The sequence below is a fragment of the Tamandua tetradactyla genome, unplaced genomic scaffold (assembly GCF_023851605.1).
Source record: "Tamandua tetradactyla isolate mTamTet1 unplaced genomic scaffold, mTamTet1.pri scaffold_83_ctg1, whole genome shotgun sequence".
NCBI classification, from domain to species: domain Eukaryota; kingdom Metazoa; phylum Chordata; class Mammalia; order Pilosa; family Myrmecophagidae; genus Tamandua; species Tamandua tetradactyla.
In genome coordinates this window covers 60,089-82,110 of record NW_027518405.1, presented here as the reverse complement: position 1 = coordinate 82,110, position 22,022 = coordinate 60,089, and the positions used below count along the sequence as shown (strand labels likewise).

At 37.4% G+C, this 22,022-nt stretch overlaps 1 protein-coding gene across 1 annotated transcript in view; it reads left to right on the top strand.

The window, feature by feature from the left end:
• The window catches only part of LOC143673293 (uncharacterized), a 233,802-nt gene extending 212,097 nt beyond the window's left edge, over positions 1-21,705 (top strand). The window contains 8 exon segments of the mRNA XM_077147610.1: positions 4,185-4,311; positions 10,976-11,071; positions 11,564-11,655; positions 12,096-13,015; positions 13,017-13,360; positions 13,363-13,444; positions 13,446-13,644; positions 13,646-21,705. Of these exon segments, the coding sequence (XP_077003725.1) occupies positions 4,185-4,311; positions 10,976-11,071; positions 11,564-11,655; positions 12,096-13,015; positions 13,017-13,360; positions 13,363-13,444; positions 13,446-13,644; positions 13,646-13,870 (2,085 nt within the window). The 3' untranslated portion in view covers positions 13,871-21,705.
• Positions 21,706-22,022: the final 317 nt, after the last annotated feature.

Here is a 22,022-nt window from a genome sequence, read left to right as displayed (position 1 = left end):
AGTTTAGTGGAATCTTTTAAAAGAAGAAGCATTTTGGGGAATGCTTCAGAATGACATATTCACATGAAGCAGAAAATCCACAAGCCATTGACCTTTGGAGATGAAGAAGAAAAATACCTCCCAAGGAGCGTCATGAAGCAAGAGGAATGGAGAGAAAGTTAGCAGACACTACATTTGCCCACCAACTGAGAGAGAAATGCTGAATGTCATCACCTTCTTGAACCATGTTATCTTTATCTGGATGCCTTAGATTGGACATTTCTATAGACTTGTTTTAATTTAGACAATTTCATAGCCTTAGAACTGTAACCTAGCAATTTATTAAATTCTCCTTTTTAAAAGCTGTTCCATTTCTGGGATATTGTATTCTGACAGCTAACAAGCTAGAACAATATTCTAATCTCATTTAGAATCAATTCAAGGATCTGAGCTAAAGTTATATTTATCCTGGCCTCTGGGATGGTGATTATTCAAGTTTGCTGTTTAAATTTCCAACCTGTAGTATGGAAAAGGATTAGAAGAAGCTGTTGTTCTCACAACATTGATTAGGGTTAAAACATAGTTTCTATTTTTCTATGGCACATAAATCCTTTCAACCTAGCACATTCCACCCTCTGGACCCTAAAAAGGATGTTTTCCCCATATACCAAATACATTCATTCCATTACAATGTCAGAGAACCTTAAACCATTTCAGTAACATTACAAATACAATACAAGGTTAAAACCAATAAAGTTCTCATAAAAGTTAGCTACAGGCATGGACAGTTATAAGGCAAAATTTTCTTCTGAGTCTGGACCTGTGAAACTAAACAAGTGTGAAACTCAAACAAGTTATTTGCTGCTAACATAAAAGGAGGAACAGTAATAGGATATATGTACCCATTTCCATAGGGATGAAGGACCACATGGGTCACAGGACCCAAGCAGTCTCAAAAACCTGTAGGGCAAATTCCATTAGATTTCAAATCTGAGAGTCATTTATCTTTGAGGCTTTAGAAAGCAGCAGTCCCACCCTTTCTACAGGCCTATGCTTGCCTCTCTGAATTCAACATTGGGAGACACTGGAGAGACCACCTTTTACTCAGCTCCACCCTCTCTAAGCAGCAGGGCCACGCCCAACCTCCCTGTAAGCTTTAGGATACACACTCAACTCCGTGTGATTGCAGTCCTACTCTCCCCTATCCCCAAAGAGTGTGCTATAGCCTTTCCAATGCCTGAGTCATCACCAGTCTTCCACTGCAATGAGGTGGAAGGTCAATCCTCTTTCTTTGGGGCAAACTCACTGTCTCCACATGCTTGGATGGGTCTCCTAAGCCTGAGGCTTCTTGACTTCAGATCTCAGCCTCCATAATTCTACCTTTGAAGTTATTTTTTCTCCAATATGTCCATTCTCTGTCCCTCTCTGTCCTGAGTGCGCATGGTTCTTTTTACACAGCTCCTGCCACATTTTCACTGGCTTTCTACAAAATAGTCTCAGATCATGTCCATCAGACATTAGGAATTTCCACAAATCTGTCATGGATATATTCATGTCCAATCCTGGCTCCCTCTGAAATGGATGGTGGTCTTCACATTTGGTTAAATCTTTATGTGGGGCAGTATACTCTGGGGTACCCCTTTCCAGAAGCTCAGAATTTTCCAGAAAATCAGCATCTGATTTCTGCATACCCAAGAATTCAGTTTCAGCTTATCCCTTTCCTGTTGCATTTTGCTATAAGATGTGAGGAGAAACTAGTTTGCACTTTCCATATTTAATTTGGAAATCTCTTCTACTAAATTACCAAGTTCATGGATTTTAAAATCCGCCTTCCATCCAAATCCACAGGTCAATTGTGCCATATTATCTGCCATTTTAAATCAAGGATTATATTCTTTGCAGTTTGCAATAACACATATCTCATTTCTGTCCAAGACCTTATCAGTATTATCTTTAGAGTCACATTTTTACCAACAGTCTCTTCAAAGCATTCTAGGCCTTTTCTATCAAGCTGCCCACAACTCTTCCAGAATCTCCCCCTTATCCATTTAAAAGGCCACTCCAACATGTTTGGTATTTGTAAATTGCAGCACCCCGCTTCTCTGATGCCAAAATCTGTTCTACTTTGCTAGCTGACATGATGGAAAATAATAGAATCAAAAGAATGGCTTTTAAAATGTTAATTTAATAAGTTGCTAGTTTACAGTTTTAAGGCTGTGAAATTGTCCAGTTAAAATATGTCTATGGAAATGTCCAATCTAAGACATCCAGGTAAAGATAACTTTTCAATAAAGTTAATGACATTCAGCATTTCTCTCTCAGCTGGAAGGGCATATGGCAAACATGGTGCCATCTGCTGGCTCTCTTTCCAGACCTCTTGCTTCATGAAACTTACTGGGAGGCATTTTCCTTCTTCATCTCCAAAGGTTGCTGGCTGGTAGACTCTGTGGTTCTCTCATCCTTCTGTCATGTTTCTGTACCTCTCTTCTTGTTCTCAAAAGGGATTCTGTCTGAAATGGCTCCTCTTATATAGGATTCCAGCAAACTAATCAAGACCAAGGTAGATCCATCTAATCAAATTTAGTACCCACAATTGATTGGATCATATCTCTGTAATGATAATCTAATCATGCTTCAAACCTATAATAATGAATAGGGACTAGAAGACACATTGCTCTCACAAGATTGATTATGATTAAAACATGGGTTTTCAAGGGTACATCAATCCTCTCAAACTGGCTCAATGATCATACATCAATAAGTAATCTCTCCAGCACAAGTTTGATGCAGACTCCATCAAGACTCTGTATTCACTGGAGAACTGAGAGGGTTTTGTTCTCATTCAGCCCATGTCCTCTTTAGAGAAATAATGTACTCATTGATCCTGTTAATGCCTGCAAATGGCTTAGATGTACAGTAGTTTATTTGATAGAATTGAGTAATAGCAGATATTTATAGTTGGTAGGGAAGCTGGTGTTCAGCAAGTGAGTTCATCAGTACAGGGTTGTAGTTGCTTAGGTGGAGGGTTTTGCATTGCTGAGAGAAGCAAATGTGAGGATTAGTTAATAGAAGGAAAAGAGGAAACATTTATTTTCCTCAAATCATAATTTCCTAAAGTTTTAAAATCATATATTTGAACATTTTAAAAACTTTCAAAATGGATACCTAAAATTTTCCCTTTCTTTTTGTTCTCATTGCTCTTCTCCCATTATTTTAAGCAATTTATTCAAATTTTGTAAATAGAAGTAATAAAAAGAAGTGTTGTTTCTTTAATGTTAGCTTGCATTCAGGAGTATAGTAGGTAAAGTAAAATTCATGGCCCTGAGAAATTTTGTGATGAAATGGAGAGACCAGAATCATTTGAGGGCCTTCTTTTATTCTTGAACATAAAGAGGAGGTGAAGATATTAAAGAGAGGATGAGCATGGGTTTTGAAGATCCCAAGGAAAATTGAGTTTGAATGATCTCATATCCCTGGAATGGGCAGCTAGGATCATCCTTTGGTATAGGAGTTTCAGAAGTCTTTGAAGTGAGCCACTGATCCATGATTCTATTTCATGATAAATTCTTGAAGTTATGGAAAATTTAATGAAGCAGCATACACTGTTCCAACTTATCCATGATACCTATTTAGTTCTGTATATGTTATACTTAGCTGCAAAGTTTGCTGCCATTCTATTGAATAATATAGCTGTATATTATGTTCAGATGCAAAGTACTTTACACATAGGCTCATTAGATCTTTCAACATTTCAAACTGTTTGTGAAATGATGTCATAGATGAGAGAAAACAGGTTAACTGGGGCAGTAATCTAACTATAGTTATAAAAGTGGCAATGCATGGGTATACATTGTCCTGTGATGAGTCTGTATATTTACTTGAAATAGGTAGAAAATGTTTTGTTATTGATGCTGAAATGCAAATTATACCTCACCATCTGTAAGTCATAATGACCAGTTTATTGGGAAATGTCAAGATTATATTAAACCATGTGTTTTTGAGACTTTTTAAAATAATCAGTGTGTATATGTATGTGTCCATACCTGTGAAAGACAGTTGTTCAATATTGAGAATCATCTGACTTGAAGCACAAATGCAATTTGAGCTTTCTGCAACAGTTACCAATTCCTTAGTTCATGCTCCCATTGTACTCTGAATATTGGCAGATGGCCCTTTCTGAACACTTGTATCTCTGATGTTTTTAGGAGTTACTGAAATTGAAAGATGTAGTTATAGAATTTACTCAGGCAGAGTGGGTCATTCTGGATTCATCCCAGAGAAGGCTGTTCAGAGATGTGATGCTGGAGAATATCAGTCATTTGCTCTCAGTGGGTGAGTATCAAACTCACCTATCTAATTCCCTTAAGAAGTGTCTAGAACAGTTTGTTTATATTGTTTTAGATTTTACATTATATTCACATTCTATGTTATTTCATAACATGAAAAACTATCTAAGATTTTTGTCTCTTTACTTATTATTTACATCTAGTTTTTCCCCTGACTAAAATATAATCTTTGTGAACACAAATTCCATGTATTTTTTACTCAATTTTAGACACTCAGCACAATGTTGGAAATACAATGAGTATTTTCTATGAGGATAAATAAGGATATTAAATATGTCCTAAATAATTATTGTGCTCTAGGGATTTTGTGTGGTTTCTGATGATAATAGTAACACAACAGGCATATCATTTTCCACATTAAATTAGAATGTTCCAAGGGAACTTACTGTATTACTCAGCATTCTCCAGAGAAACAGAGCCAACAGAAGATATCTATGAATATGAGATTTTATAAAAGTATCTCACACCAACTGTGTGGATGCATGAGTCAAAATTTTATAATATAGGCACTAGCTGGCAACTTAAATGAAGGTCAACAATGAACTCTCAAGGAGGGGCTCACTGGCTGAAAAAGACATGGAAGTTCTCTCTTCTCCCTTAAAAGTCTTCAACAAGTTGAATTAAATCCAACTAATTTAATTCTCTCTTTGTGGAAGACATTCCCTTATTTGATAATAGATGTAATTAGCCATAGATGCAATAAACCAAGTAATGATTTAGTAAACCAGTGTGCTGGTTTGAAAGGAAGTATGCCCCCTAAGAAAAGCCATGTTTTAATATGAATCCCATTTCATAAGGGTAGAATAATTCCTATTCAAAACTGTATATTTGAAACTGTAATGAGATCATCTCCCTGGTTGATGTGATTTAGTCAAAAATAGTTGTTAAATTGAATTAGGGGATGACATGTCTCCACCCATTTGAGTGGGTCATTATTGGTTTATTGGAGTCCTATAAAAAAGGAAATATTTTGGAGAATGAGAGATTCTGAGAGAGCAGAGAATGCTGCAGCACCATGAAGCAGATGAGGAAGGAAAACGCCTCCTGGGGAGCATCATGAAACCAGAAGCCAGAAGAGAAAGCTAGCAGATGATGCCATATTTGCCATGTGCCCTTCCAGCCAAGAGAGAAGGCCTGACTGTGTTCACCATGTGCCCTTCCACTTGAGAGAGAAACTCTGAACTTCATTGGCCTTCTAGAACCAATCCATCCCTGGATGGATGCTTTCAACCGGACATTTCTATAGAATTGTTTTAATTGGATATTTTCTCAGCCTTAGAACTGTAAACTAGCAACTCATTAAATTCCCCTTTTTAAAAGCCATTCTGTTTCTGGTATATTGCATTCCAGCAGCTAGCATACTAGAACAAGCAGCCTTTAATTTATTAATCATCCATGAAATGTCTTTGAAGTAATGGTTATGCCAGTGCTTACTTGACCAGAAAACGGCACCCTCACATGGCAAGTTGACATATGAACTTAACCATCACAATGTTTTTGAATTCTTTGTCAAAATCATAATGAACCATTATGGAAATCTAGAATTTTCCTTGTCTGAAAATATAGAGTGTTCTGCAGTCTGTTCTTGAGCTTAGCTCAGCAACCAGAAGTTCTCACTATATTTGGGCACAAGATCAAGATTTAACACTTTGATGGTGAAAAATGGTCAATATTCTATGTTCCAGGTACTTTCCCCCTGGCTGACCTTCAACAGTTATATTCTTTTTTAGTCATAATAGTGGTTTAAAGCTGTATGTACTGCAAAAAAAGAATATTCTTAAATCTGATTCATTATTTCACATGTGAAAAATTGTATTAAATTTTGATGAGGCTACATCAATTAAATTGTGTCATTTCTCAAGCAGAATGGGTTTTAATCTATTACTGGAGTCTTTTATAAGAATAAAATTCAGAGAGAGAGAAAAAAAGCAATAGGTATAAAATTCTGAAGTCAATGAAACCTTGAAGAAAAGAAAGAAACCAGGAGACAGCATCATGTATCTTCCCATATGGCAAGCTAAGGAACAATGGTTTCCATTTGTAAGTCTCAGAAAGCCCCAGCCTTGGGGAGAAAATGTTGCCTTGATGATGCATGGATTTGGACATTTTCTGAGGCTTAAAACAATAAACTATTACATTTCCATTTTTAAACCAACCCATTTTATGCTATTTGCTTAAGTAGCCTAGGAAACTAATGACAGAGTTTGGCCCAGGCATTTGATGTGCTTTTGTTGCATATACCACAAATGGCAATACAGCTTCAGAATGGGGTAATTGGTTGAGGCTGGAAGGATTGTGAGGTCATTTATAGAAATGCCTTCAATATCTTTGAAGAGGGCATTCAAAGATGTATAGATGTGAAAGGTATTTCCAGTAATGTCCTAGAAGGAAACAATAATATGGAGACAAGAGGAAAGATGATTCCTGTCACTATTGAGTTTTGATATTGTGTGGGAGACAGGTCTTCATTTATGAAATTGGGTATTTAACTGAGGCAATTTCCAAGATAAGCATGGGAAGTTCAGAATTCTAATCACCACTTATGCTAAAATGTGAGAGGAATGTGATAAGCTAAGAACTGAAGTCATGGGCTTAAAGAAACCAGATATTGGTGCTTTAGATAACCTGAAGCTTCTGGAAAGTGAGCCCCCAGAGAATAGCCTTAATATGAGGGTTTAATTAAACATGAGACAAGTCAGCAATTCTGTTCTACTCAAGATTGGAGGTATAGTTATCCAGGAACAATTTGTGGAATATTGTTCTGCCTGATGGTTTGGATCTCTGTGTACAACATTCACAACTGACAGGTTGTTTTCAAAATCTGTCTGAACAACCACTGGCAGCTTCAATGAAAAGGGACAGATTGTAGGAAAAATCACTTCAAGGGCAGAACCACTGAAGCTCAGATCTGGACCAAAGACATCTCAGGCAAGAAGGTGGATCCAGCAATATATGTAGAAAGGGTGTGTCTTTTTCACAGCTTGGAGTGTGTTGGCCTCTCCCCGTGTTGAGTACCACCCCACACTTTCAGATGGTGGAATCAGAACCCATTGGGATTGTAGAATTTCTCTCTGCCACATCACTGTTCTGAAAGAGTTGTGACTATTCCCCAGGGCTTTCAGAGTCAGGCCACAACCCCAAAGTCCTCAGAGGTTGGGGATTTCACTCCTGTGTTTACAGAGAGCATGACTGTTGCACAAGCACTTGGGAGGGCTGAAATTGTCACTTCATCAGCCTTGGAGGAAAAAATTTCATTACATATGTGATTCTCAGAACTTGAAATGTAACAGAGTATGCCATGCAGGGTTTGGAACCATGAACTGTGCTTTCCTTTCACCTACCAATAAAATGGAAGTGTTTATTTTATGCTTGTTACCCCATTGTACATTCTTCTCTAGATTTCACAGGTACAAAGCAGAGGGCACTTGTGCTACAGGACAGACCACACCCATAACCAATTTTGATTAGACTTTGTACTAAGCATTGCCTCTGAAATGGCTTAAATTTGGGGATGATATTTAGTGGAATTTTAATAGAATTTAAATGTATTTTGCCTATAGAAAGAACAGGTCTTTCTGGGTTACACAGTGTGGAATGTGGTAGTTCGAAATTGTATGTACCCAGAAAACATTTTTCTAACTAAAATCCATGCCTGTGCTTTTTTTTATATAGCTGTGCTTTTATACCAATTGTAAATTTGGTGGGTTCCTTCAGTTAAAGAGTGCACCACCCAAAAGAAGATGTGTTTTAATCCTATTAATGATATACTTTATAAGAGAATTTTATTAAGAGAATAAAATTCATATGAAAGAGAAAGATACCTGAAATAATCTGAAATTATGAAACCCAAAATAGAAGGAAGAGACCAGGTGATGCTGCTTGTGTCCTCACATATGACAGGCTAAGGAAACAGGGTCAGCAGTTGCCAGCTCCAGAATGCAACAGTGTTAGGGAGAAAGCATTGTCTCAACTGTACTTTGATTTGGACACTTTTCCTGGCTTCAAAACCATGAGCAGATAAATTTCCAATTTTATGTTAACCACTTTCATGGTTTTTGCTAAAGCAGCATAAGAAGCTAGAACATCACTGTGCCCATTTGAAAATATTATGTACTCCAGAAAAGCCATGTTTTAATCCTGATCCAATCTTGTGGAAGCATCTGTTTCTTTGAATCCTACAATAGTGTAGGTTAGAAATTTTGATTAGATAATCTCCATGGAGATGTGACTCAACCCATTCCAGGTAGGACTTGATTAGTTTACTGGAATCCTTTCAAAGAGAGAATCAGAAAATCAGGAATGACAGAAACATCAGAGCCAACGGAAACTTCACAGTAGAGCTGAAAAGATGGAGAATAGGGATGCAGATATTTGGAGATGATTGGAGTCCAGCAGATGTTGTATAAGATGTTAAGCAAGGCAGAATCTGGAGAGAAACAAGGGAAGCCAAAAGATGAAAGCCAGACCTGGAGAAGTAAAGTGAGGAATGCTCACTGGAACAGAGGCTGAAAGAAATGGAACCTGCAGCAAGGGACCAGCATATGCCAGCCACATGATTACCCAGCTGACAGAGGTGTAACAGACACCTCTGACTTGAAGAAATGATGTGCATGTCATTCCAAAGTGGAAGGAAAGCATTCTTTGTAGATGGGAGGTAGAATTTGAAAGTGATGAAATTGGATATTTAGCAGAAGAAATTTTGAAATTAAATATGGAAAATGCAGCATGCATGGCTCTTCCTTGAAGGTTATAGTAAAATGTGAGGGAAAAGAGATAAGTTGAGAACTGGATTCTTGGCTACAAAGGAAATGAAATTGGTGTACTGGAAAATTTTGGTTTCCACAAAATGAGACCACTGTTAATTGGGCCCCACATGAGAATTTATCCAAGCATGGAAGTTACTCAGGCATTACAGGACAAGCAAGGATTGGAGAGAGTATCCAAAAAGGACTTGTCTGATCACTTGATCCCAGTATATTTCAGAGAAAATGAACAGAAGTACTATGGAATCTGTATAATTGGAACCATTGCCTGTCTGGTATAAAGAGAATAATGTAGAGGTAAAATGTCTTCAGAGGCAGAACCATGGAAGCTAAAGTCTGGAGACATGAAAACTTGGGCCAGGAAAGTGGGCCCATCCATACATATGGAGAGAGTGCATTTGACCTGGAAGCAGAGGGCAGACCTTCTGCTTCATTGTTCAGGAAGAGTTGTGCCACTGCAGGCCTTAGAAAGGGAGAAGTCCATTAACTAGGGATTGACAGGAGCCCAGCTGACACACCATTGTTCTGGAGGGGTTGACCATGTGCCACCAAGATGGCAGAGATCCTGGGTGCTGCCCCAAGTATGGAGAAGGTAGAGCTGAAAAAAATATGTTGCTCCTAAAGAACTTCAGTTTTGCAACAAACCCAACATTTGGAGAGAGAAGAAGGCCACTTCATAGGCCCTTGAAAAGGGTGGGAATGCTGCTTTTTAAAACCCAAAGGTTATATGCCTCTCATAATTTTAAATCTAATGGAGAATGCATGTGGGTTTCCAGAACTGTATAAGTACAGTGGTCCTGTTTTGTTTTTTTAATATCCCTATAGCAATGGAAACATGTATCCTATGACTGTCCTACTTTTCTATATTGACAGCAGATAACTTGCTCTAAATTTCACAGGTCCAGAGCCAGAGTAGTATTTATGCCTTAGAGCAGACCATGTCTATAATTGACTTCATTGAGAATTTTTACTGGCTTTAACATCTTAATATATTTGAATGGTTACTGAAATGGTTTAAGGCTTTTGTGATATTGTGATGGAGTGAATGTGTTTTATATATTGAAAATACATGTCTTTTGGGGGGCCCAGAGGTTGCAATGTGCCAGTTTGACATTGTTATGTACCCCAGAAAAGCTATGTTTTAATTCTGATCTAATCTTGTGGGAGCAGCTATTTTAATCCTGCTTCAATAAGTCTAGGTTGGAAATTTTGATTAGATCATCTCCACAGAGATGGGGCATGTCCAATTGTGGGTTTGACTTTTGATTAGATGGAGATGTGACTCAACCCATTACAGGTAGGTCTTGATTAGTTTACTGGAACCTTTCAAAAGAGAGAATATTATGGAGAGAATCAGAAATGACAGAAAGATCAAATCCAACAGAAATTTCACAGCAGGTCTAACTGAGAGGCAGACACATGGAGAATAGGGACACAGATATTTGGAGATCCATGGAGCCCAGTACAATGTGCCTTAAGATGGTAAGCAAGACAGAACCTGTGTAGGGCCAAGGGAAGCCAAGAGGTGAATGCCAGCCCTGAAGATGAAAATTGAATAATATCCACAGGAACAGAGGCTGAAAACAATTGAGCCCAGGAGCAAGTGGCCAGCAGACACCAGCCATGTGCCTACCTAGATGACAGGTGTTTCTGACCCATTGGCCTTTCTTGAGCAAAGGTAATCTTTTGTTAATACCTTAAGTTGGACACTTTTATGTCCTTAGAACTATAAAATTGTAAATTATTAAATTCACCTTTATAAAACTAATTCTAGTATATTGCATTCCAACAGCTTGCAAACTACACAATCACCTTCACTAGACTTCATGATAATATATTGTTAAGTGCACAGAACTCTAAATTTCTTGTATTTCCCCCCGTAAACAGGATATCCAGTCTGCAAATCAGATGTAGCTTCAAAGTTGGTTCAAGGGGCAGAACTGTGTGAAGAAGGAATTGGATTTTTTCAAAACCAAAATTCAGGTGAGCACTTCCTTGGAACATGTATTCAGGACAAGGAGGAACCTTGTCAATGAGTGACTCAAATATCACCTGCAAATTTCTGCAAGTTATATTTTCTGAATTGTACATGTACATATTGGGGAAAATTCCTCAGTTCAAAGTATCAAATACTTATCACTTTGTATTCAAATGTCATTGGCATTGACAAAATAGACGTCTATGGACAACTGGATTTAAGCTTTCACTTACAGCCCTTTTCTCATCCTTGGCTTCAATGCTTTTTGCTCTTTTTAGCTGCTCAACATATTTTTGAAATAATTTTTTCTATAATTAAATCTTGAAAATATTTTCTAATTGATAGTGTCATATAAAGGTTTCTACTACCTCAAGTAATCCTTAATTTGATTTTTTTTCTCAGATAATTGTCATTTTAGAAACAATTATATGGTTATGTGTGCTACTTCAACATATTCATCTTCCTAATGCTGGTCTAGAAATTAATTGGTTTTTCAGTTCTTTCAGGCAGGGAAGGTAGTGTTAAAGAACAAGAAATGCTACCTGTGCATCATATCTGCAAAAAAGACTTATCTACCATCATGTCATTGGTAAGGATTATGGCTGTAACCCTGGTCTTCCAAATAGATACCTGGAAGTGATATAAATTAAAAATTTGGTACAATCACTTAACTTTAAGTTGGTTTAAGTGTGAATCCAGGAAAAGTCTGTGATAATTTGAATATAGAAAACAATTCATTTGAGCCCAATAATATAACCTTCCTTATATATGAAAAGATAATTCTATAAATGCAGCTCATCTACTCAATCTCTGAAACATTATAAAATCTTCAAGACTGATTAGAAAGTTCTGCAGTTGAGAAGCTACAAAAGAGTAGATCTCTGTACATGCAGAAGATTAAAATGATTCATAAATAACCTGGGAAATATTTTAATTGGAGATTGTCACTGATTGGTTAGGTTAGAATTCAGATGTATATGGATTGATATCTATGGACAAACCTCTTACATTTTCTCTTCTACTTCCTAGAAACAGAATTCTCATACTCAAAAGAATGGTATTATATGTAGTAAGTTGCCAGAAGATTGTACTCATAGTTCCAGAGTGATTCAACATGTGTTAACTCACAAAGGAATGAAATCCTACTTCAGCAATCTATTTGGAAAAGCCCTCAATGATCTATCATCTTTTAATCAACAACAGAATTTTCACCCTGGAAGTAAGTCATATGAATGTCATCTAATTGAGAAATCCTTTGTTCAGAATTCTGGCCATACACATTACAATGGAACTCATGTTGGAGAGGAACCCTGTGAATATCATCTATGTGGAAAAACCTTTACTAAATATTCTGAATTGAGACAACATGAGAGCCCTCACACTGGAGAAAAACCATATGAAGCTTTCGCCCATTATTCTCACCTTAAACGACATGAGAATACTCATACTGGAGAGAAACCCTATAAATGCCATTTATGTGGGAAAGCCTTCACTAAATCTTCTAAACTTAAACAACATGATAGAACTCACACTGGAGAGAAACCATATGAATGCCATCTATGTGGGAAAGCCTTCACTCAATCTTCTCAACTTAAACGACATGATAGAGCTCACACTGGAGAGAAACCATATGAATGCCATCTATGTGGGAAAGCCTTCACTCAATCTTCTAGCCTTAAAAAACATGATAGAACTCACACTGGAGAGAAACCATATGAATGCCATCTATGTGGGAAAGCCTTCACTCAATCTTCTCACCTTAAACGACATGATAGAACTCACACTGGAGAGAAACCATATGAATGCCATCTATGTGGGAAAGCCTTCACTCTTTCTTCTAGCCTTAAACAACATGAGAACAATCATACTGGAGAAAAACCCTATAAATGTCATCTATGTGGGAAAGCCTTCACACATCCTTCTAGCCTTAATCGACATGCTAGAACTCACTGGAGAGAAACCATATGAATGCCATCTATGTGGGAAAGCCTTCACTCAATCTTCTCACCTTAAACGACATGATAGAACTCACACTGAAGAGAAACCATATGAACGCCATCTATGTGAGAAAGCCTTCATCCATTATTCTAGCCTTAAACAACATGAGAATAATCATACCGGAGAAAAACCCTATAAATGTCATCTATGTGGGAAAGCCTTCACTCATTTTTCTAGCCTTAAATAACATGGTAGAACTCACACTGTAGAGAAACCATATGAATGCCTTCTGTGTGGGAAAGCCTTTACTTTTGGGTCTCATCTTAGAGAACATGAGAGAATTCACACTGGAGAGAAATCATAGAGTGTCATCTATGTGGTAAAGTCTTAACCCATTGTTATTCCCTTAGAAAACACAAGAGAATTCACACTGGAGAAACTCTATGAATATCACTTATGTAAGAAAGTCTTCACCCATTGTGCTTACTTTAGAAAACATGAGAGAACTCACACTGGAGAAAAAGCATATGAATGCCATCTATGTGGGAAAGCCTTTACTCTTCAGTCTGATCTTAGAGTACATGACAGAATTCACACTGGAGAGAAACCATATAAATGTCATCTATGTGATAAAGTCTTCCACTCATTCTTGTAGCCTGAAACAACATGAAAGAACTCACACTGGAGAGAAGCCATATGCATGCCATCTGTGTGGGAAAGCCTTCAGCCAATATTTTAACCTTAGACAACATGAGAACAGTCATACTGGAGAGAAACCCTATGAATGTAATTTATGTCAGAATGTCTTTGCATGTTATTCTAACCTTAGAAAACATAAGAGATGTCACACTGTAATGAAACCTTAGGAACATCATCTATGTGGGAAAGCCTTTACTCAATATTTTAACAAGAGACAAGTAAGTGCCTTTCTCCTTAGCATTCAGCCTTGCCTAAAGGACAATCAGTTTTCAGAGTTCCCAGGTGAAGGAGTGCATGTGTAAAAACTGAATTCAAATATAATACTGTTTCTATAGTATCACAACATCATTTATAACACTGAATACAAAGTGGCCATTCATGTAATATTCACTCACTCCCTCCTTAACTAAGGTTAGTCTTAGTATCACAAATTTGACTGATGTGGATTTATCACATTTAGTCTCTATAATGGGATTTAAACTAGTTCTCCCTCAATGACATGATATTGACAAGGTAATTAAACAGATTTTGAAATAATTATTGAATGTATAGATTTTATATATAAAATTGGAATAACAATGTAAAGAATGCCTGGTCTGTTCAAAATCCCAATGGTTATACCTTCATCACATTTACCCCTTAACACAAAATACACCAGGGTATGTTTCCTCAAAATAGGAACACCCTCCTATGTAGCCACACAAACCCAAATCAGAAAATGAAAAGTCCAATCCACAGCACATTTTTGAATTTTACCAATTGTCCCTAGAGTGGGAAAAGGTTTCCTTGTCCATTTCAGCTCATGCTTTTCAAACTGGAATTGTTCCTGAGATATTCTCTCATGTGCTTGACACATTGGCAAGCACATATGATGATAGCTTGAGTCTTCCCATGGCTTCCTCCTGAATAGATACAGGCCTAAACTCCAACAGCAAACCCCAGACTGATGCTGTCCTCTCCTCAGTTCATCCCATCCAAAAGGACCTGAAATCCACCTACTCCAACCCTAGTGATGTCAACTTGATAACTGTATGAACTCTTACATACATATGGAAAAATTGTTTTCTCATTATAATGAAAATGAAATTCATGGGGCTATATCCTGAAAGCATCAATGCCATCATCCACACCCAATATTATGACCCTAAAAATTCCTGATAATCCATATAACTCTACTATTTTCTCACAAAAGATACCTTGTCTTTAGGAAACATGAAGATTCATAAAGTCCAATTAGAAGGCATATGAAATAAATAGTCTAGGATAGTCATCAAATATAAAACCTTTCATTAGTTCCTAATTTTGCCATTTTTCCTTAATCTTTCACAAATCTCTCCCCTACATTGAGAAAGTATAGAGCATAATGAAAGAGATTGTTCATATATGGTGACTCTCACATTGCATATTTTATATCAACTTCTTTGTTTATACAATTTTTGTAATTAATATTGAAATTTTATTTTTGTATTTTAAGGATGCTGAGAAATCTTAAATATTTTTCAAATTATCTTGAATGGATATTCTAGATCTTTTCCATTTGCTGCATTCTCTTTCCATACCAATCCTAAGACATTCCTTGATTGAATTTACATCATAGGAAAAGCCATAAAATTATGTCTTTTTGCAGGAAGAAGGAAAATTTGGGGCATGTAAAAAGATAAAGCTGCAAACACAGCAAACACTGTCTATGCTATTGGTAGACAGTGCTCAGAATGGAGTGCCAAGAATCAGATCTTTGTCAGGGGTAATTTTTCTACAATGGTGTTATACCATTTCCTAAACTCCACTGTTCAAATACCAAGAGTTTTTTCAGGCAAATCTTTACTTAGTCATGTATCCAGGAGTCAAGTCTCACCTTGAATCTTGTTATGGGATTCACCAGGTCAACCTTGCTGATATGGGGAAGTTCATATAAGTACAGGATATATCAAGCAGTTTTCAGACAGAGACAAGTCTACAGAATCCTATAAGCTGAAATTAAATTGGATACTGGTGGTCTTATAAGCTTGCAATAAAAATCTCTGAAGTGGAAGATGTTGGAATAAGAAGTGCAGAGTTTCCATTAGTAAAAACACCTAGAAGACAGGTAAAAACTGTCAAAAGCTGCCATTCTGGGCTGAAAAGATCAGTGGAGCACCATGCTGGAGGAAGAGAAAGAAATTGTGATGGAGAAATTATAGTGAGAAACTGACTTGGCTGTGCCTATTTGCACTTACTGCCCACCCTTGAGTCTAGTACTTTCTGGACAGCCCAGTTCCTCTATGTCAGAATGCTGTGGAATGGAATTTGTGAAGTCCCTTGCCACGTTGGAAACAGGGTGACATGGCACAGTTCTAATACATTTGTTGCTTAACAAAATTGGACATCTTGATCCCATAGCCTTTCCCTATTCCACACAGGAACCCATGGTGCCTGGAATACCATTGTTTACTCAAATAGAGAAGTTGCCATGAATGGCTCGATTAGCCATGTCTCATGGTGCCCATCCCCAAGCCCCAAGACAAAAAGCTTCTGATAATCCTACTTCCTGTCTAGTGGACTACTATGGGCTGAAAGAATTTGGGAAATTCTCCCTCTGCCAAGAATACAGGTGGATGCAGCAGAGCCTGGTCCAGGAGTTGACCTGAAAAATTGGATTTCTAGGCCTCTCTCCTTTTGGTCCTACCCAGGCAGATTCCTGAAATGCCATTATTTCCAACTGCCATAGGAAAAGAGCAGACTGAGTGCTAAAATATCTTGCCTTTGTTGTTTCCAAATTGTGCCATCTGTGAAGCCTTGGAATGTGCCATCTTGGGAAGTGGTTTTCCTGGTTCTCTGTCCAAGTCCCTTTGGAATTCTTCTGCACCCCCTGCATGTGACCTTGGCACTGTTTTGACTGGGAAATACAAACACAGTGCCATATAAGAGCTGTAACAGAACCCTATCAACAACAAAATCTTAGACAAGAGAGGGAAACCAGTCTTCAGAATCTCAACAGCTTAAGTAATGGCCCAAATAATAAGCACAAAAGTACAAGCCATACTAATAAACAAGAACATGGCCAGGCAAAGGAAGAAATTAAAAAGAGAGATGTAAAAACTGGAACAACTGCTCACAGATATTCAGGCAAATATCCTAAACCAATTCAGAGATGAAGGAAAATGTGTATTAAAGGACATTAAGAAGACACTTGGGTGAGCATGTAAGAAGAATTTGATAGCCTGGAATAAAATTAACAGAAAGGCACAATAGATGAGATTAAACATATGTTAGAGTCAAACAGCAGCGGTTTTGAACAGGCAGAAGAAAGAATTAGTAAGAATTCATCCTATAAGGCAGGACATCTGAAATAAAAATGAGAAAAAGTACATAAAAATAGGAATGGAAAAATTTGAGCAACATCTCTCAGAATTGAATGATAACATAGAACTCACAAACATACATGAAATGGGTTTCCCAGAAGTAAAAGAGAAGGGAAAAGAGGCAGAAAGCATATTCAAGGAAATAATGGCAAAAAACATTCCCAAGTCTTATCAAAGACATAAAGATATAAATGCATTGAAATCCAAACAGGATAAACCCTACTTAACCCACTCTGAGCACATGATAATCAGAATGTCAACTTCCAAAGATAGAGGATTTTGAAAGCATTAAGAGAAAAGCAGTACATTTCATACAACATAATTGGAATTAAATTAAATGCCAACAACTGTAAATAAACTCACTACTGTTCCCCATCTATGAGATATGACTTCTAATGATATAAGCCTCTATAACACTGTGGGACTTGATATTCAGGATGATCCTTGCCTTGTTCACATGAGTTGAGAGTGATTAAGAGAGGAAAAGACAATGGAATAAAATAAAGTTTCAGTGGCTAAGACTTTCAAATTGGGTTGAGAAGTCTTTCTGGAAGCTATCTTATGCAAGTTGTAATGAGATATTTCACACTAGCACAGTACACCATAGCACAAACAACAGTATTCCTGAAAACTTGAGGGAATGCCTTTATGCTCTATCTAAGATTATGTAAAGGTTTGCTTAGTAAGTTTATTTTCTCAGAAAATTAAATCCTCCAGATTGATCATAGGGAAGATAAGTCCTGAAACCCGTAAGTACCAGTCACTCCAGGAAAGTAACCAGATTAATTCATCTATCCCAGAAATCCAATACCCCTTTCCAGCATGAAAAAATTAAAATGGCCCTTACCCAGGTAATGCTGAAGGATGAAAATAAATGAGAAGAAAGAGGTGTAACTGAGAAGTTGGAATTCTGTAAACAACTGCGGTTACTGACTCATTATACAGACATTTCTTTATAGATTATGTTTTAGAATAACCAGAAGGAAGTACCTGAAGTTGTGGAACTGAAATCCAGTAGCTCTGATCTCTGATAATCATTGATAAGTATATTGCAAAGAAATAGTTTTCTATTTGTATGGATCTACTTCAGGATGTTTTATTTTGTTCCACTGACTCTCTTACTATAATCTTTCAATACTACACTCTCTTAGTTAGCCTCCCTCAATTGTAAGTCTTAAAACTGTAGATTGCAGTTTTAATAGATTGCAATGCTAGTCATCAGTAAGAGGGATAATATGTATGAGATGTTTGGGGTTTTCTTTTTCCTTTTAACTTTCATTTTCTGGAGTAATGCAAATGTATTAAATACGATCCTGCTGGTGAATACACATCTGTGTGGTGATACTGTGAACCATTTATTTTATACTTTGAATGGCTTTTATGGAGTGTGCAGCTATCTCAGTAAAAGTATAGAAAAAAATTAAGTGCCAATTTCTTTTCAGAAACCATGGAAGTGAGATGGTACTGGTATGATAAATTTAAACTACTGAAAGGGAAAATATGCCACCCAAGAAATCTTCAACTGGCAAAATTCTTCAAAAATGAGGGAGAGTTTAAAAATATTCATTAAAAAAGCAGAAGCTGAGAGAATTCATTAGCAAGACTCCTGACCTGCAAGAAATATTAAAGGGCATTTATGCCAGTTTAATACAAAAGACAGGGAAGAGAGACTTGGAGGAGAGTGAGAAATGAAGATAGTCAGTAAGGGTCCCTTAGAGGACCAAAAAAAAGGCAATAGGACATATAAAAGCCAAAATAGTTGAAGTATTATCTAAAGAGTAAGAACATTGTATGTTAATGTATTAACTTTCCAATTAAAATGCAAAGATTGGTAAAATGGATAAATGAATAATTTGTTCATATGCTATCCATAATAGACTCACCTTAGACCAAAGGATACAAGTAGATGAAAGGCTGGAGAAGTTATTCAATTCAGGCAGTAACCAAGAAACAGCTAAGGTATCTATACAATATTAGGCAAGATAAACTTTCAGTACAAAAAGTTTATGAGACAAAGCAGAACATTATATATTAACAAAAGGGACAATCCACCAAAAAAAAACCAATCATAAATGTTATGTGCCTGTATGAGCTAGGGTTCTGTAGAGAAACAGAATCAACAGGGAACACTCACAAATATAAAATTTATAAAAGTGTCTCACATGACCATGGAAACACAGAGTCCAAAATCCACAGGGCAGGCTATGAAGCCAATGATTCCAATGGAGGGTTTGGATGAATTCCACAAGAGAGGTTAACTAGCAGGAAAAGAGCCTGTCTCTTCTGAATCCTCCTTAAAGGGTTTTTGTGATTAGATTAGGCATCACGCATTGCAGAAGACACTCCCCTTGGATGATTACAAATGAAATCAGTTGTGGATGCAGCTGACATGATCATTATTTAATTCTATGAAATGTCCTCATCACAACAGACAGGCCAGCACTAGCCTAACCATAAAACAGGTGCCACCACTTGGTCAAGTTGACACATGAACCTGACCATGATAGTCCACCCCTTGTCAGCTTGCCTAGGTTAAGGTGCTTAGTTCTATTGCTGTGGACATGAGCCAATGGCACGTGAACCTCATCTGGTGTTAATTATATCCACAGTCAGCTACGAGGTGTGCCTGCTGCAGTGAATGATATTTGATTTAATTGCCTGGTGCTTAAATGAGATACTCAACATAGCACAGCCCAAGGAGCTCAGCATACCTCAACTCAATACTTGCAGCTCAGCCCAGGCCTTTGGAGATGTAGAAAGAAATCACCCCAGGGAAAGTTGTTGGAACCCAGAGGCCTGGAGCGAAGGCCAGGAGAGATCACCCTGTCTCTTCCCACATAAGAAAGAACCTCAGTTGAAAGTTAGCTGCCTTTCCTCTGAAGAACTAATGAAATAAATCCCCTTTTATTGAAAGCTAATCCATCTCTGGTGTGTTGCGTTCTGGCAGCTAGCAAACTAGAACAGAATCTGGTACCAGAGAGTGGGGTGTTGCTGCAGTTTACAAATACCAGCTATGTTGGAATGGTTTTTTTGATGGCTAAGGTGAAGATTTTGGAGGAACTGTGGAAAGAATGATGGAGAATTCCTGGAGTGCTTGAAGAAGCTGTTGGTGTAAACAGAACCACTGCCAATCTGGACAAAGGTGGCCACAAAAGGGACAAATTGGAATTTGCAGAGTGAAAACCATTAAGCTTGGGTCTGAGGCCATAAAACATTGGCCAGTAGAGTGGACCCACCCATATGTATGGAGAGGGTGAGTTCACCCTTAAGGGCAAGGATGAGTCTCCCACCTTGTTGCAATGGAAGAGTCATGCAGCCTCAGGCCTTGGAGAAGGTACAGCATGCTCCTTGGGGGACTGGGAAGAGCCTGGCTGTCACCACATGGAGGGGTTGAGTGTATGCCCCAGAAATGGCAGAGAGCCCAGGAGTGGCCCTGATGCTTGGAGAGTGGAGCTGAGGAAAAGGCGGTCCCCTCAATGTTCCCCAAGGTTGATCTGGAAGGAGGCCACTGCATAGGCCCTTGGAAAGAGTGGGACTGCCACTTTCTAAAGCTAAAGAATAAATGACTTTCAGACTTTGAAACCCAGTAGTGTTTACCCTGCAGATTTTCCTTCCAATTTCTCCCTAAGGATCCGGTGAATGTCCCTTCTTTGCATATTGGCACAAGATAGCCTGTTTTGAGATTCATAGGTCCACAGCCAGAAGAGAATTTGTGCCACTTTAATATCATTTATGGTGATGCATATAGTTGCCAAGTTGATGAGGGGTGGACCTATGGTAGTTCGATTAAGTTGTCAACTTGGCTAGGTGAAGGTGCTTAGTTCTATTGCTGTGGACATGAGCCAATGGCATGTGAACCTCATCCAGTTCTTATGCTTCTAATGTCTTAAGACTTTTTGTCCACTTTGATTTTCCATGTCCCTTGGCTCTCCCAATAGTGAAAGCTTCACTTTTTCCCCATGTGTCAAAAGGAAACATCTGTATCTATCCAGCACAATGAGGCTGCAATGTACATATTTATCTGAGTAACTTCAGAACACCTCTTATTTTTCCCTATGATAATACTACCAATAATGATATCTAAAGATACTTATTTAACCCTAAAATATGATAAGGACTTTATGCATATTATTTGGCATTATTAATCCAATCTGTTAGATGAAGAGAAAGAGGTAAATTCATGTGTAAGTATTTTATTGAAGGTCATGAAATTGGGTAGATTCAGGGCCAAAATTTGAAGCCAGGAATTTTAAATCAAGATCAAGTATATTTTCTATTACAGCAAAGCTACCTTTATGGGTGTTTACAAGGTTGAATGCATGAATAATTGCCCATTCTATTTGTTGATCATTCAGAATGTATAGAAGAAAGAAGTATTTACAAAATTTTCTGTTTCTGGGTCACAATTTTTGTGGACAGAAGCATACACATGCATTTAGTTCATCAACCAATTTGATCAATTATTGCATTAAGAACGAATTTTAGAAGATAATCAAATGACAAACAATGGTGGATTTTAATGGAATTAAGTAGTAAACAGGATATTTTAGATATATTTTGAATTATTAGGCACAATCATCACAATATATTGGTAAGTGAAAAACTAGATTATAAAAATTATGGTTCTTATTTACACTTTTCTCTTTTCCAAACTCTTCAATCTGTACATATTCAATTACATCACACACAGACACACACACCTATATATATATATATATATATGCATATATTTATGTGTTCATATTTATACTTATGCCCATATTTAAGAACAGAAACAGGATTGGAAGTATGCATGCCAGAATTTAAAAGTTACTAAATCTGGGTGCTTATGGAATTTTAAAATACATTTTTATGTCCCAAGTATATATCTAACTAATTAATTTGGAAACTATGTAACATTAAAATGTTATGAACGGCAGTGTGATGGTGGCTCAGTGGCAGAATTCTTGCCTGTCATGCTGGAGACCTGGGTTTGATT